Genomic DNA, 16,695 nt, shown 5'->3' with positions numbered 1-16,695 from the left:
CGTTCTTCCAACATAAACACCAAGTCATCTGCAAAAGCCCTCAGTTTATATTTCTCCTTTTTAATCTTTATTCCTGTAATTCAATAATCTTGTCTTATATCTCTGTTCAATAATTCTAAAACCAATATAAACAGTAGAGGTGACAATGGGCAACCTTGTCTTGTTCCTCTTTGTATCTCACAAGTTTAGTCAAGTCCCCGTTTATAATTCTTTGAGCCTTTTGATTGGTATATATCGATTTCACCCATTTTATAAAGTTTTCCCTAAAGTCCAATTCTTCTAAAGTCTTAATTTAAAATTTCCAGTTGAGATTATCAAATGCTTTCTCTGCATCTAAAAAGATCAGAGCAGCTTGTTTTTCTGTATGTTTTTCCAAATATTCCACCACATTCAAGACCGTCCTTACATTATCTCTCATCTGTCTCCTTGGTAAGAAACCACTTTGGTCCTCCTATACAAACTCCTGCAATATTTTCTTGAGCCTTTCTGCCAAAATTGTTGCAAATATCTTATAATCATTGTTTATTAATGAGATTGGTCTGTAGTTTTTTGTCGAGGTTGAATCCTGTCCTTCTTTAGGTATTGTTATATATGCTGTTTTCCATGTTTCCGGTATCTCCCCTTTTTCTAAAATATTGTTCATCATATTTTTCAATGGTTGTAAAATGTCTTCTTCACACTTCTTATAATATAATCCTGATATTCCATCAGGTCCCGGAGTTTTTCCCAGTATAATTTTTTTTATTGCTTTCACCATTTCATTTGCTGTTATTGGGCCATTCGTCATTTGTTTTTGTTCCTTAGTAATTTTTGGTAGATTTTGTTTTATTTATCCGTTAATTCTGGGGAGATATCATATCCTTTATACAAATTCGAATAATACTGATGAAAGACTTTCTGAATTGCCACATTAATCAGTTAATTCTAATCCATTTTCACTTATTTTCACAATTGTTTTCTTTTCTTTTTCCTTTCTAAGTTTATAGGCCAACCATCTTCCTGGTTTATTACCAAATACAAAATTTCTTTGTTTTACAAAGTTTAATTTCTTTTGCATATCCTGAACTGTTAACATCGACAATTGTTGTTAGAGTAATTTAATCTGTCGGAGGACACTTGCCTTTCCCGGTTTTTTCTTTAGGAATTCTTCTTTCTCCTTTATCTGTTTTAGAATATTTTGTACCTGCTCTTCTCTTTTCTTTTTCAGTTGTGTATTTTGTTGTACAAAATAACCTTTCATATAGGCCTTACTTGCATCCCATACTGTTCAGATATTTGTTCCCTTGAACAGATTCAATTAAAAAAATTCTCTTAATTTCTTTTTAGTGTCATCCACAATACTTTCATTTTGAAATATCAGTTCATTCAATATCCAACTAAAAGTAGCGCTTCTTTTCACATATGACATAGATATAGGGTTATGGTCCGAAAATGATCTTGGCAGAACTTGTATTTTGCCAATCTTTGCAGCAAGCTCTTTAGTTGTCAAAATCATATCAATCCTTGAAAAAGATTTATGTCTTTCTGAAAAATATGTATATTCTTTTGAGTTTCCATTTTTATCTCTCCATACATCTACTAAAGCCAAATTGTCCTTCAGTTCAAAAAAACTTTTAGGTAATTTCCCTTGATTACTTTTTATTTTTTTCTCCGATATTCTATCCATTTGAGGTGCAATCACCCCATTCCAATCTCCCATTAAACACCAACTTTCAAAAGTTAGATCCACGAGTTTGGATAAGAGATCCTCATAAAATTCCGCTTTGTGTTCATTACACAGAGGGATTGTGTCTCATGGGCAGATCCGCCTTGTCTCTCCCACTCTTAATGGTTTTCAAAATTAGTGGAAGGGATGGCTAAGCTTCTGTATTTGGGGGGTGGTCACTTTATTCTCCAGAAAGAATTTGGGGGGGGAGCAAAAGCATATTTTGCTGCACAGCTGAACACCTTCACATATTGTTACGTTGTACAATAAATTTAGTACCACCTAGCACTAAAGGCTTAACAGTTGGAAAGATCACAGATATCTGAGGCATCCACGAGTGCAACATTCATTTGTGAATCTATCAGTACCTTTGAAAACCATTTTGTTTTCCTTACATTTAAAATTGTCAGCTGCCAGGGGTCAGATAAAAATTGTTTCGGGGACCAGGAACATCTCTACACCAGCCTAAAATCCCACATTTAAAATGGGGCTTTCTGCTTCCATCTTAAAAGCAGAATCATGACGGACTCCCCACACACACACTTTCCCCCTTTATCTGAGTCTTCCATATGTTTCATTTTACAGCCACTAGATGGCGCTGTGGTCTAGCGCCTCTTATTGCGAGTTTGCCTCTTTTTCACAAGGGAACTCAAGCGGAACTCAAGAGCCATAATTTGATAGCTCATTATCTCTGATCTTTTCAAAACTGGAGTAAAGGTCATTTAGTGTGGGAGACACCCTGGAGGTTGACGGTGTCATCTAAAGGACCTGCAAACGTCCGTGAGTAACCAATCTCAATGGCAGGATAAAAGCTCCATGTGAAGAAGCCCCAGATCTGGCTAAAGCAGGATAATCTGTTATTTCTCCCAGATTTATACCACTCTGCTCATGTTCTGTGTGTGCATGGAAAACCTGGACTGCAGTGCATAATATAAAGGTGCTGCCTGAGAAAGCTCTCCATACAAAGTTAACATTTACACATCTCATTTCTTCTTCTCACAGAAACTTCACTTCAGATGCATCCGGATGCACGCAAGCTATTCTGATTTACTTTTGGCTAATCGCCTTCTACTGTGAAAAAAGCTACAGCTTATTTCCCCTTGCATTTTTACCACTACAATGTTACAGCCAATATTACTACCAGCTACATAAGACTCCACACTTGATATTACATTTCAAGCCTCTAAAATCTACAGGAGAATCCAGAGTCCTAGCATCCCAAATCCATGTAAGAATTCACACATCACAATTTCTCTAACAATGGAAAGTGTGGATTCTTAAAGTTGGATGGTAGACAGGCTCAATCCCCATCCCAAATCCACAAGTTCAAGACCCCCTACAGGTTCAAATCAGGGCAAGAACACACACACATGGGCCTCTTCTCTACACTATTAGTACTCACAGCAGCCGCTCCTCCAGAATCTCCAGTGACGCCAGCATCTCAAATTCCTTTTTTGAGTATTTGGTGGTCCACTGGCTGGCATACAACTCCCTCTGAAATAAGAAGAGCAAATACCTTATGGGCATGGAAAGGGAATGGTGGGTTGTCCCACAGTGGAGGCCTTCAAGATGAATCTGGACAGTCACTTGCCAGGGATGCTCTGCCTTGGATTCCTGCACTAAGCAGGGGGTTGGACTCGGTGGTCTTATAGGCCACTTCCAACCCTACTATTCTATGATTCTATGAATAAATCCACATGCCTCTTCCAATCTCGGAGCTAGAGCACTGGAGTGGCAAAAGGTGTAAGCCAGCCTGGTGCCCTCCAGATGGCACCAGGCTGGCTTTGGACTACAGCTCCCAGCATTCCTGACCATGGACATGCTGGTTTGGGCTGATGGGAGTTGAAGTCCAAAACATCTAATGGGCACCGGGTTCAGGAAGACTGGCATAAGCTGTAAACTGGCAAGACTTTGACTCAAATCTTGCTATGCTCCCTCATCCTCAGGCACATCTGCAGTATGGGACTAATAATGCTGGCCTACTTTACAGGGCTATTGCACTGACCAAGAGGCACAGGATCAGAAGCAGATATATGGCTGCAGTTGCTCCACCTCTGAGGAAAAGCTCCATTTCATAAAGGAGCTGGGCTGGTCTGAGACATTTTGGTGCCAAAGGCAGAAAAATCCAAATGGCATTGCTCTCACCAGTTAACTCACGGCACAATCCTCTGGGAAGGTCTCCTTCATAAGCCCAAGTTAAATGAACATGCTCCCATTCATTCAATGGGGATTGTGCAGGAGAACTTCCCAGGGGATTGTGCCCCAGGGCTCAGATCTGCCAGTCTCCCACTCTATCACCCTTAAAGGCACCCAGCATCTACCTGCCAAAGCAGCTGCCTCACCTTGTCTCAGATTGGGCAGCCTGGTGCCCTCCAGATGTGTTGGACTGCAACCCCCATCATTCCCAGCCAGAGTGGCCATGCCGGCTGGGCATGATGGGGGTTGCAGTCCAACACATCTGGAGGGCATCAGGCTGGGAGAGGGCTACCTCTGTAGAGGAGGTTCATACATACATACCCCTGAGACTGTGACTTCTTCCATGGTCAGAGGCTTGACATGCACATTCCAATCATCACCAAGGTACCAGACAGGGGAAGCCATTTCAGCTCGCTCATTGGTGCTGGTACCAGGCACAGGTGGCACTTTCTACAAGGGAAAGGGAAGCAGGCAGGGTGATGTTTGTTCCTTCTTCATCAAAGAAACCAAAACTCCTCATGGAAGAAGCTCAGATGTTGTATGCAAGAATATTAAGGAACAACTCAATCTTGGCAAATTTCCACATTCTGCCTAAGGCCTAGATTCTCAGGACCTCCTGAGATTTGCAGGGGAATCTCACATGCTGGAATGCTGCGAATTGCTCTCTGCTGCTGGAGAACAAGCTGCAGCGGTGGGTTAGTGTTTCCCAGGAGTGTGCAAAGTCTGGGCCTACAGATATAAGGAGCTCAACCATCCTCTAAAAGAGAATGCTCAACACCTCACCAAACAACAATTCTCAGGATTCTTTAGGGGAAAGCGATGACACTTGGGATAAAACTGATACAACTTTGTAGCGTAGGGATAAGGCTTCTTTCTCAAGCTGGGACTCTGCACATGTCAGCTGGAGAGAGGAGTTACTCCTCTTTTGTGAATGCCTACAATGGGGCCTGCATCATCATCATTTTGTATAACACACAGTCTTGCTTATATTCTGCACCAGAAGAATCCAAATATCGGCAGCAAGGAATCCCAAATTCTATGACCACGATCTACTGGCATTTTATTCTGTTTCCTCAGGTTTTTCAGAGCATTTGCCATTTTTCTGTAAGGGGTAACAGAGGGTGGTACTGGATGCCAGAAAAGCAGGGACTATTAGTCCCAGACGGGGACACTAAGTTATGCAAGGTGTTAAATGGCTTCTTCATAAGTTCCTAGCAAAGGCAATGCAGCCATTGCATCCTCCATTGCTCCCAAAAGGATATGAATGAATGAATCAGAAGGAAGGTGATCATACGAGAAGAACTCATATGAGAAGTAACCTTGTTGACAGCCCTGTCTGTGTAATCAGCCTCCTTCACACGTTACTAGCAGTAATGTGAGAGCAACCACCCTACTGCTGGTATTGTCAGTCTTTCATGATCCACTGGATGTCTTTCCCCAAGCTCCTCTGTGTCTTTATCAGATAAGTCTCCACATGTCTTCAAAGTATTCTCCACAGCCATGAGGGCTAGAAACATATTTCTTCTATTTATAAAATGGCAACATTTAATTTTCAGGAGATCAAACCTTGGATCAGATGCTGCCTTTGGGCACTAAAAACACACAGCCACGTGGTATACCCAGAGCCCTGGTTAAAAAGAGAGTTCTGCCCATTTCCCAATACAGATGTTCACCTCTGTTTCCAGCACTTCCTCCTTTTCCACTGCTTTCTTAGAATGAGCTTCTTCGTCTTTCTTATCCTCCTCTGGAGCCTCGACTATTTGAATGAGGGAGGAGCTCCTCATGTCATGCTCTGGTGGAGGTGGCAGTTGCCGCTTTAGCTGGAGCACCTGTGAAGCAGCACAAAAGCTGGTCGCTACAATGCTCATTCTGAGATTTTGCTCTGCTCCGAAAGAGGGGGTCAGTTTCAAGAATCTGTTTTTTGAAGAGACTAACAGCAACTTTAAAAAAATGGCTAAAACTTTCAGGAAAAGGGTTTGGCTGATGTGCTCCCTTCTCACTACCTTATTGGGTCTTGATTGATGGTTTTAATTGGATGATTTAATGATTTTTTTAAAGGGTCCATTTTATTTTGTTATGTTTACATAAGCTGACTGGGGGATTCTTTTGGATCAAAAGATGAGGTTGAAATTAAACAAACCACCTATCAAATACATTTACATGAGACAAGTTAGTTTTTGCTAGTCTTCTTTGACATTTTGACTGTTTCAGTATTAAATACTGCACCAGCAGCATCTGATACATATAAGGAGCAAATTGGCAGAATATGTTAGGCTGAGTGGCTTTAGGCAACTCATTGCCTCAAAGAGCTACTGAATGGACAAATTATAAGATCATTTCAACGAAGCCCTTTGCAGACACAAACAACCATTTAAATATATCAGCTTGCTTCCCATGCTGAACATAAGGGCTTTTGATACAGTGGAGACCTCTGCTAATGGAAGGGGGTGGGGAGAGGCAATTTTTGGCCAAATCCCTCTGCAGGCCCCCATGCCACCTCACACACAACTCTAGAGGGGGCCCCAACCCTCTGGAGCAGATTGAGGGGTGTACAGGGAAGAGGGGGAATCAGTACAAATTACTTCTTCCTTCTGTTAGCAGAGGTCTCCATTGGTACAAAAGCCCCTTTGAGAACAGAAGGGCAGCATTGGATGCAACCTATAAAGGCTAGTTCCCAACACTGGCCCAATTTTGCAAAATCACAGAGGGGAAATAAGCCATATTGACTTATTTCCCCACCCTCCTGCACATATTAGTTGTGCGCTGGGGGGTGGTTAGCATAATTACCCTTGGTGGCACAGCTTGTCATGCAAACCCGGTCAGGGTGGCTTGTTGCTGTGGGTAACAAGCCACCCAGAGCCCTACAACAGCCCATGGTATCTGGGTGGCTTGTTACCCACAGCAATAAGTCACCCTGTCCGGGTTTGCACAACATGACAAGCTGTGCTGCCGAGCGTAATTAATTAAGCTAATCCTTCCGGCACGCAATCAACATGCATGCTGGGGAAGGGGAGGGAAATAAGCCACTGTGACTTATTTCCCCTCCATGATCATGTGAACCTGGTTGCTGTGCCACACTCTAGCACGACCAAGAAACAGAATCCAGAATGAAGCTATGCGGCTCAAGAAGGCTTCTTAATAGCTAGGATCATCAGAAGGAGGAAATACCCCAATGGTGTTCTCCCATGGTTGCCATTCACCCCTACAAGGATGTATTAAAGGTTATAAAGAGAGGATACTGTTATGGTGAAGACAAAACCTACCCTCCATGCCTAACACTGGGTCATCTGGGCCTCACTGGGTTTCTGTAAGGGAATATCTAAAAAGATGCAATGCACCTACCCATGCGTCCTTGTAATATACCTACCATCCTCTACACATACCTTGTAATATACCTCCCACTCTCTACACATGCCCTGCCCGTTATAATGCCAGGTGTGCTAGTATTTAATCACAATGGAGGAAGAAAGTGATTCCAAACAGCATGTTTGTCTGTACCCAGGGTCTGCCTGAACCCGTATCCATCCTCTTAATTCATTCTGGGGGTGGGTGGCAGGTTCGGGGAGATCCTGGGTATACACATGAACATAGAATTCAGCTGAGTCAGGTGTTACTTTCTACCTATGGAAAGAGGACAGAGGTAGAGTTGCCAGATTACAGCCCAGAGAATGGCCAGGTTTGAACAATCAGCAGGGAAAAGAAGCCATGGTGGCTTCTTTTCTGCGCCCCACACTTGCTCCTCGCGCATCTGCCACTTCCTTAATTACCCTCGCTGCGGTGTGGGTTGCCATGTTGTCCAAAGCCGGTGAGGTGCCTGGTGGGAGTGGCTTCCAAAACACCCCGCAACTCACATCTTGTTGTAGGGGTTACGGGTGGTTTGGAGGCCAGCTTGCTGGGTTTGGATGACATGGCAACCTGCACCATGGCGAGGGTAATTAGGGAAATTGGTGTGTGCAAGTGGGACATGCAGAGCAGGGAAAAGGAGTGTAGGTGGCTTCTTTTCCTCCACTGATCATCTGAACCAGTCAATCAACATTTTGCCCCCCAAATGCAAAATTCCCCAAGTTCCTGGCCATATCTGACAGCAGTCAGAATTCAAATTCTTTGGGGAGGCAGAGTTTCTGTGACTGATCTCTAGGAAATCCTTTTCTTTTCTTTTAAAACAATGTATTAAAATGTTCCCCCTCAAACAGAAAATAATTATACATATTGGTAATATCTTAATGCAACACGTCATCATGGTAAAGATGTAAATACGAAGCTGTCTTTCTGCCATTTGCATCATAGATTCGTTCTTTCAATACCTCTAACCCAAACAGGCTGACCAGCTCATCTTTGCTCATTAACGTGGTGGGAGAGGTCTTAAGTTCAGACAGAAGAAGGTTGCAGGTTTCAATCCAATCCAGGCACTCGGTCTGGAAAGATAAAAGAGAAGCAGCCAGTCACCAGAATGGAAAGAAAAGTAATGTATTGCTCTAACAGAGCCTCTTACACTGAATCATGCCTTAGAGCAACAGTTCCCCACACCTCTGAAGCTGTGCAATGCCATGCTCTGCATCTGATTTTGTGTATAGACCCACAAACGCCTCCATGTGTTCCACCAACCCCTTCCCACCATGAGTGGCAGGGGTGGGGTTGGACTTTGCTGAGGTCAGGGATTTTTGAGGGGTCCCCCATCAATCCTTGGTGCTACCTTCCTCCGTGATGCATACTGTGAGCTCCCATGCACAGCTGCATGTAGACCTGTAGACTGGTGCAACCTACAGGTCTCCATTACGTAAATATATGAATGGGGCGTGCTGCCCGGGAAGTGGCAGCTTTTGCTCTGGAAACCCCATCCTCTATCTCAGGTGTTCCGAGGCTGGCTGTGGTTATACAACAGTAACAGGAAGCACTTTTCACATTCACAAATGGGGAGGCAAGAGGGTCCACTGACAACCTGGTTCCCACGTGACACCAATTCCCTGCCCCCACCTTGATCACAAAGCCTGTAGGCATGCAGCCCCCCCAGACAGCGCCAGAAGCACAGCCTTCAAGAGCGCTAGATGCTCCAAAAGCTCAGTAACTCATCCTCTTCCAACTATCTGTCCTTGAGGAAATCAATCTCTGTGAATTCCAATACGAACTGACCTGGTCAGTGGTCTGCACCTCCCAGACGCACGTGTGAATTGAAACTGAGCTCTCCACTGGCTTTCACACTTTTCTAATGTTCTGACCCAGTTCTCAGCTCAAAAAAGGTATCAAAGTGTGTTTTGAAGTGCACACTGAGAGAAAATGTGTTTAGAAATGCATATTTTGAAGAAAAGCAGTTTTTAAAACTGCAGGTTTTAAGAATGCAGGTTTGTGCGGAAATGGGACAAAACAGGCTTATGGGTGAAGACATGTGACAGCGACATGGACCAGAAACAGATGCATTTGCCCACTCCTACTGGCAACTTCCCATAAACCCAGCTTCCAGTTATATCGTCCCAGCCAGCCCGGAGGACCCCAAACCCTATTACAAATGCCTTTAGCCAGCCCCACTCTCTTCTTTCCAAACCTTCTGTGAAACTATCTGATTTCCACAGAGCAAATGTTAGGAACAATCTTATTTGTTCTCAAAGCTCTCCAGGAGGCCAACTGCACTAATGGATATATATCCATTTAACAGCACAGCTACTGATGAGGGCGGAAACCGAAACGTTTCGCTTAAAATATTTTTTTTTTAATACTCTGTTGTTAGTCTTTCTGTCTTTCATATCTCTCTCCCCCCCCCCATTTTCATCTTTCTCCAATCACTCTGATGATGTGATGCCCCTGCTAAAACCCCTTGACTAGCTTTCCCCACCATTTACATATCCAGCACAAACCCCACAGACTCATTGTCCCTTTGAAACTCTCCTCCATCCTATTTTGGCCCCTGTTCCTTGTTATATCCCTACCCCATGATTTCTTCCCCTCCAGTTCTAACATTCTCAGCCATCTGGAGGTCTCTTGTTCTCTGTCATGCCCATTCTCTCTGGCTAGCCCTCCTTGAACATGTACATAAATATAAAAAATATTCAGCAAACCTAACAACTGAATAGAAAACTGCCATGAAACCAGCAGACATAACAATGGAATAGAAAACTGCCATGAAACCAGCAGACATAACAATGGAATAGAAAACTGCCATGAAACCAGCAGACGTAACAATGGAACAGAAAACTGCCATGAAACCTGCAGACGTAACAATGGAATAGAAAACTGCCATGAAACCCGCAGACGTAACAATGGAATAGAAAACTGCCATGAAACCCGCAGACGTAACAATGGAATAGAAAACTGCCATGAAACCAGCAGACGTAACAACTGAATAGAGAAACACTGTGAAACAGGGTGTTCCCCAAGTGCTCTACCACAGAGTCATGTTTTCGTGAACCACCCAGACTGCTTTAGCTATTGAGTGGTATAGAAATGAAATACATACATACATACATACATGGTGCCACCTCTGCCTTCAAAACCATCCTTAACCCACTTTTTCCATTAAGCCTTTGACTTAGTCCCTTAATCCTTATTCCCCAACTGTAACCAAGTTTTAAGTGCATGTATGCATTTCCCCACCATCATCACTTGCCACCCTCATCTCTCCCTCCCTAAATACTTTAAAATCCTTAGGAGCATGGGTCTGTCTATTTTTGCCTATGAAATTCTGTCAGGTGCTGTGAACTATCATTTTTGTAGATGATGATGACGAAGAAGAAGAGGAAGAAGAATCTATCTTATTCTGGTTTTGCCCTGATCATCCATTCCTACGAGAGTCTATTTCAGAGATTGAAAACTTGCAATAGTTTAAAAATAAGTAGCACTGGCCCAAATAAAAGTAGTATTTCACTCATCCTATGACTCATTTTCGGCGAGGCAGACCTCAAACCCCATAATACTAGGATGAATTAAGCCTGTACTATGAGAAGGCAAGAGAGTGCATTTGCTCTTACTTACTTTGATCTTCTCCAACTGTTGCAATTCATGATCCGCATCTGGTTCAAAAGTAGCCAGTTTCTTACGTGTTATTGATGCAACCATCTCCTTGCAACAGCTGAGGAAACAGATAATGTCAACCAGCCTACAGCAATGTGTTAAGTCATACCAATACCACATTAATATGAGACAGCCGATTTCCTTCTGTTTGTGTCTGCCATATTCATTTGATATTTACCAATGCAAAATGCAAGGCAGCTGTAGGTTAGAAAAGCCGGACTTTCTGTACACCAGCAAATCTTTGTTGTTCTGAATCTCACCTCTGCAATGAACTCACTCGGTAGCCTTAGACAAGCCTATCTCTTAGCCTCAGTCCCCACATTTGAGGGATAACAAATGATCCCACCTAGCAGCATGGCATAAGGATTACTGAGATAATGTATGTGTGGAGCACTCTAAAATGCAGCACAAATTGCTCACTATTTTATTAATAATAATAATCCTTCCATCTAGGATAGAAAATCTTTCACCTTGTAAATAAATCTTTGCTGGTAAGCGAATGTTGTGCTAGTGAATTAGTGCTTAAGCATATGCCTGATTTGCTCTTTTCAGTGTTTCCACAATGTACTTATATTAATAAGAGACCTTATGCCTGTCACGCTGGCAGGACTCAGCCCCAGAACCATGGCTTGGGCCATTCCCAGGAAGCCCAACAATCTCTGCAGACTGGAACCTGGGAACTCCAGCCAAGCCAAAACCAGGATACCAGATAGCAATCAGATGCCATCTTCCTGTATCTTCTGGAGGACATTCCAGAACCTTCAGGATGCAACAAAACAGTACCATCACGCCATCACAAGGTAGATGGCCACTGCTCCTTACTTAATTACGATGAACCCTCTGCAGAGCCTGTCTACCAAAGGCAGTGTTTGCTGAGGCAAAAACAAACATAATGCTTGGTAAAAGTGTGCAAGGATGCCCAAGATGGGTAAGAATGCAGATGAAACCTTGCAGATTTCTTCCACGGCAACATTGTTTATTATTTTTATTTGATATACCCAGCGTTGCCCGGGATGTAATTTTGTCATAGGCACTATTCGTTAGAAACACATTAAGGTGGGTTTACGCTTCTCGGAAAGGCCCCATAAGAAAGGTGAAAAGTTGAATCCACCAGACTTGATTAAAAAAGCACAACAATTATAATGAGCAGATTGAATAAAAAACACTGCTAAAAATGCAAGAGACTGAATCTCTAAGCACTACTACAATATAATCCACACTGAATCTCATACCACTATTAAAACGTTCCACAGAGGCTTCCTTGCTGGATATTGCAGGAACAGGGGTGAGAAACTAAATGCTCTCCACAGTCAGAAAAGAAACCATGAGTAAAGGGGAGGGAACAAACGGCAGCCAGCCAATCCAAGGTGAAGGAAGTCAGAGTGAATGGGAGAGAGACCAATAGAATGAACCATGATTGAGAGGGTGTACTTGTTAGTAAGGGAAAGTATAAACAAAGTAATAACGTAACCCAGTGACTCCTGTCATACACTCCGGCAAGGGAGAATGTGAACTAAAAGCGGCAGCAACTCTAGGGCCCAAATGGCAGGCTCAGTGGCCCCTGCAGTGTGATTAGGCCCAGGGCAGCTCCCCCTTATGCCCTGTCTTATAGACGGCCCTGCAGCCAACCACAAACACACAAACCCAAAAATCTTCCATTCGGCTACACGTAAAACTCCGCTATTTTGCCCTTCATTTTGCAATTGCCTTCTCAATTCCCCCCAGTTCACTCTTTTATGAATAAAGCCCCAAGTCTCCACTCCACTGTGTCATCCCAGCCCCTCAGACAGGCGAGCACACACCGCACCACAGCTCACATTAGTGTTAATCACACACCACTAACAGATACATCTGGCACTGAAAGGGGTGAAGATATTTAACACTAACTTGCTTGCTCGCTGGATATTGCAGGAAGAGGGGAGAGAAACTAAATGCTCCGCACAGTCTGAAAAGAAACTATGAGTAAAGGGGAGGGAACAAACAGCGGCCAGCGAATCCAAGGTGAAGGAAGTCAGAGTGAATGGGAGAGAGACCAATAGAATGGAAGATGGCCAATAGGATGACTCATAGCTGAAATCAGAAACCTGGCCTGTACCATGACTGAGAGGGTGTACTTGTTAGTAAGGGAAAGTATAAACAAAGTAATAATGTAACCCAGTGACTCCTGTCATACACTCTGGCAAGTGAGAATGTGAAGTAAAAGGGGCAGCAACTGTACGGCTCAAATGGCGGGCTCAGTGGGCCCCTACAGTGTGATTACACCCAGGGCAGCTCCCCCTTATTCCCTGCGTTACAGACAGCCCTGCAGCCAGCCACAAACACACAAACCCACACACAATTTTTGACTTTTATATATAGAGAAGATTAAATTTATATCCCAACTCTTTTCCTCTTGCAAGGAACCCAAGGTGGCTTACATAATCCTTCTCCTCTCCATTTTATCCTAACAATAACCCTGTGAGGTAGGCTAGACAGAGTCAGTAACTAGCCCAAAGTCACCCTGTGAGTGTCATGGCCAAGTGTGCAATCAAATCCGGATCTCTTCATCCCCAGTCCAACACTCTAACCACTACACCACACTGGCTCTCATTACCCCTGAATGCTGCAGTGGCAGCCACCCCTTGAGGGAATGCCCGGTGACACCTGAAGGAGGAGTCTTTCCCAGAGATTGATAGGCCAAGATTATACATTCTCGCAAAGTGAGAAATAGAAGATGTGGTGACCTTTTGCCCCAGCTATTGCTCTTGGTAGGAAACAAAGCCTCTGTTTTCCCAATAGGAGCTGTTCTGAACAGAGAAAAATGCAGCACCCTCTTAACATCCCAACTTGTGCCAGCAATTCTTTTGTGGGTGCATCAGTTTAAGACAGAGTGAGGTTAGCACAATCTCTTCTGGTCTTTGGAAGGTTGAATTAATTGTGGGCACAAAGAAAGGATCCATTTCAAGAATCACCTTATCCTGGTAGAAACACACAAGATCAAAGGACAGAGCCCTCAGTAGTGAGACTTGCCTGGCCAGTGAAATGGCCACCAGAAAAGCAATCTTAAGAGTAGTTAGCTTGAGAGAGCACGTGGCCAGGGGCTCAAAGAGGTGGGTTGCGGGGACTCGTGAGAGCTTTAAGCACACAGTTTAGATTCCAGGTAGCAAACCTGTGAATCATAGCCAGGTTAAGAAGAACAACACCCCTCAAGAACCTCCAAATGTGGGGATGGCTAGTGAGTTAACCCTTCACCTTGCAATGCAGGATGCTATTAAGAGCTACCATCCGCTGCTTGAGAATACTGGTACTAAGCCCACTGGCCAATCCCACCTGCAAAAATCCTGGAATCCCCTGCATGCTGTTCTCCCTTGGCACCCTACCAGAACTCTGGTACCAAGAAAGAAACACCTTCCGGTGCTGTAAATCTTATTAATAGAATGCCACCTGGAAGACAACAGCATAGCTAGCACTGGTTCTGGATAACCCAGCTGCCTTAGCTCATTCAGACTGTCAGCTGGAAGAGCCCTGGCTGAGGATGGTAAATTGGGCCCTGTGAAAACAGACTCCTGGAGCACAGCAGCCTCCAGCTTTCTTATGTTGGGAGGCTGACCAGTTCTGGGAACCACGGGCATCTGGGCCAGGATTATCTGTGCTGCCAGCTCCTGAATCCTCTGAAGAATCCAAGGGAGAAGAGGAAATGAAGGGAACGCTCACATTAGTCCTACTGACCATAGCGAGGTTAGAGCATCTGTGCCTACGGCTCCCGGACAATTCAGTCTTTCTGGTATGGAGAACAGTACACTACTGGGGTGCTGTAATGGTGTGTCAGCTGTTTGAGGACCTGTTGGTGGAGTATTCATTATGAGTTCTGCATCCATTTTTCTGTTGAGCTGATCCACTATTATTTTGGAAGTCCCTGCTAGATGCATTGCTGAGATGGACAGTACATGCCTCTAAGCCCACACCAAGAGCTCACTAGTTGCCCTATAGAATTTCCTTGACTTTGTTCCACCCTGCTTGTTAACATAGGCTTTGGCAGACAGGTTGGTCCTTATCAGAGCATGGATATGTGGATTCTAAAGGACAAGAGAGCCCATTTGACGGCACATTGCTCCAAAAGGTTTATGCTCTGTTTTGCCTCTCGTCTCAGCCACTCACCCTGCATCACCAGATCCACCAGGTGAGAGCCCCGCTTGAAAAGGCTGGCATCTGTTATAATTGCTAATTCCATCTGGGGATAAAAGGCTTTTGCTTCTGCTGTTACTCCTTTGAAGTGGGCAATGCCTTCCTTTTATCCTTCATCTCAATGAGCACAGGTTTGAGGGCTTGCCGAACAATTTTTTCCTCCAACGGCTGAACCGGTGAGCCGAGCTTGAGAGCCAGGATCTACCTCCCAGCATATTGTACTCCATCAGAGGATGAGTCCACCATTAAGGCTGCGGATGGGGCAATCATATGCTTCATGGCTTTGGATTTGTTTTCCATTCCCATCAACTCCTCGGCCTACAGGACACACTGCCCTAGCAAAGACGGAATTAGTAACTGAAACTCTTAAAGGCTGTGGCTGAGACTTCAAGGCCTCTGTGAAGAGCAGCCTACAGCTTCTTATCACAGGGATCCTTTGGACCCCCTTCTCCCTCTGTTGGAAGATGGCTGTAGATGTCACATTCCTTCGTCCTCCCCCTTAGCAATCAACACACTCAAAGATACCAGGCATCAGGCTCACTACTTTATTAGTTAATGACCAGGTTCTTTACAAATGCAAATTCTAGGAAACTCTCAGACTACAAAGGAAACAGCTACTAGACACAATTACAAATACTAATAGAGCAGCCGACATGGAAGTTGGAGGAGTTGCTGGCAGTTTGAACAAGAACTTCCTGGCCAGACAAGCTTAGGGGTGTATTTGCCCCAGGAGCGTAGCCAAGTCATTTATAGTGTTAGAGGGGCCTAGAGATCCATAATGCTTGCTTAAGTTCATTACTGGTGCAATTCCCATGCTAGTAAGTCTCTGAGCATGTGCAGATGAGTCAAAAGGCTGATAAGAGCCTTCTCAGAACATTCCTTGCTAATGAGTAGTTCACCTTATCAAGCACTCTGCCTGGGAAGCGAAGTTTTTTACAGGTGGCTGAGCTTGAGAACCAAACACTTCTAGCCTATGCTGGGAATGAATGCTAGGGGTGCTTGCTGCTGTTATGCTGCCTTATTGCCAACATGTAGAGTATAAAACCCATTGTACCCGATGGCTCAGGGTTCAGAGAAGCTGTCTGATCCAACCACTGGGTATGCCTGTGTGCTGTACGTTACCCAATAAAGTACTCCTTGTAAGTAAACCTTTGAATCTGATGTATCACTATCTTGGCACCTCTAACCTAAGAGTTCAACGCCCACTGCAGGGGGGATACAAGGGGGGATGCCCCTCCCTTACAGTTGCTCCCTCCTACATAGGCTATCACGCATAGCCAATCTGGGGGAGAATCTGAGCTCTGCCTCCAACTTTTCCCGCTTCACTCTGCGACAGACCCTAGAATCCCTCAAGTCATGCCCCTCACTCTCCTCCTCCCCCAAGACCTGGGTTCTCATGCGGGGGGGGGGGGAGGGAGGCTTCAGGTCAAGCCATCTGTGTGCCAAAGTCCTGAGAAGAAGGCCTTGCCATATCTGAGCTCACTAGGGAGGGAGCCTCCCCCGGTTCGGGCTGTTCCCATTCTGAGTCTGAGCTGCTACCTATCTCCACACACTCAGATTCATTCCTGAGAGTAGAGGAGAGTGCTGCCACAGAAGTATCCACTACTGGTACCTTTGGAGTCTCCCTG

At 44.4% G+C, this 16,695-nt stretch overlaps 1 protein-coding gene across 1 annotated transcript in view; it reads right to left on the bottom strand.

The window, feature by feature from the left end:
• Positions 1-16,695, bottom strand: part of AXDND1 (axonemal dynein light chain domain containing 1) — a 62,181-nt gene that overhangs the window by 7,276 nt on the left and 38,210 nt on the right. The window contains exons 20-24 of the mRNA XM_084851250.1: positions 10,865-10,961; positions 8,206-8,316; positions 5,575-5,730; positions 4,223-4,351; positions 3,108-3,199 (exon numbers count right to left, since the gene is read on the bottom strand). Of these exons, the coding sequence (XP_084707376.1) occupies positions 3,108-3,199; positions 4,223-4,351; positions 5,575-5,730; positions 8,206-8,316; positions 10,865-10,961 (585 nt within the window). The remainder of the gene's footprint in view (positions 1-3,107; positions 3,200-4,222; positions 4,352-5,574; positions 5,731-8,205; positions 8,317-10,864; positions 10,962-16,695) is intronic.

Source organism: Heloderma suspectum, chromosome 4, assembly GCF_057233095.1.
Source record: "Heloderma suspectum isolate Gila_16-S chromosome 4, 16-S_ref, whole genome shotgun sequence".
Taxonomy (NCBI): domain Eukaryota; kingdom Metazoa; phylum Chordata; class Lepidosauria; order Squamata; family Helodermatidae; genus Heloderma; species Heloderma suspectum.
Note: the sequence above shows the minus strand (reverse complement) of the source record. Positions and strands in the feature narration are given on the sequence as shown.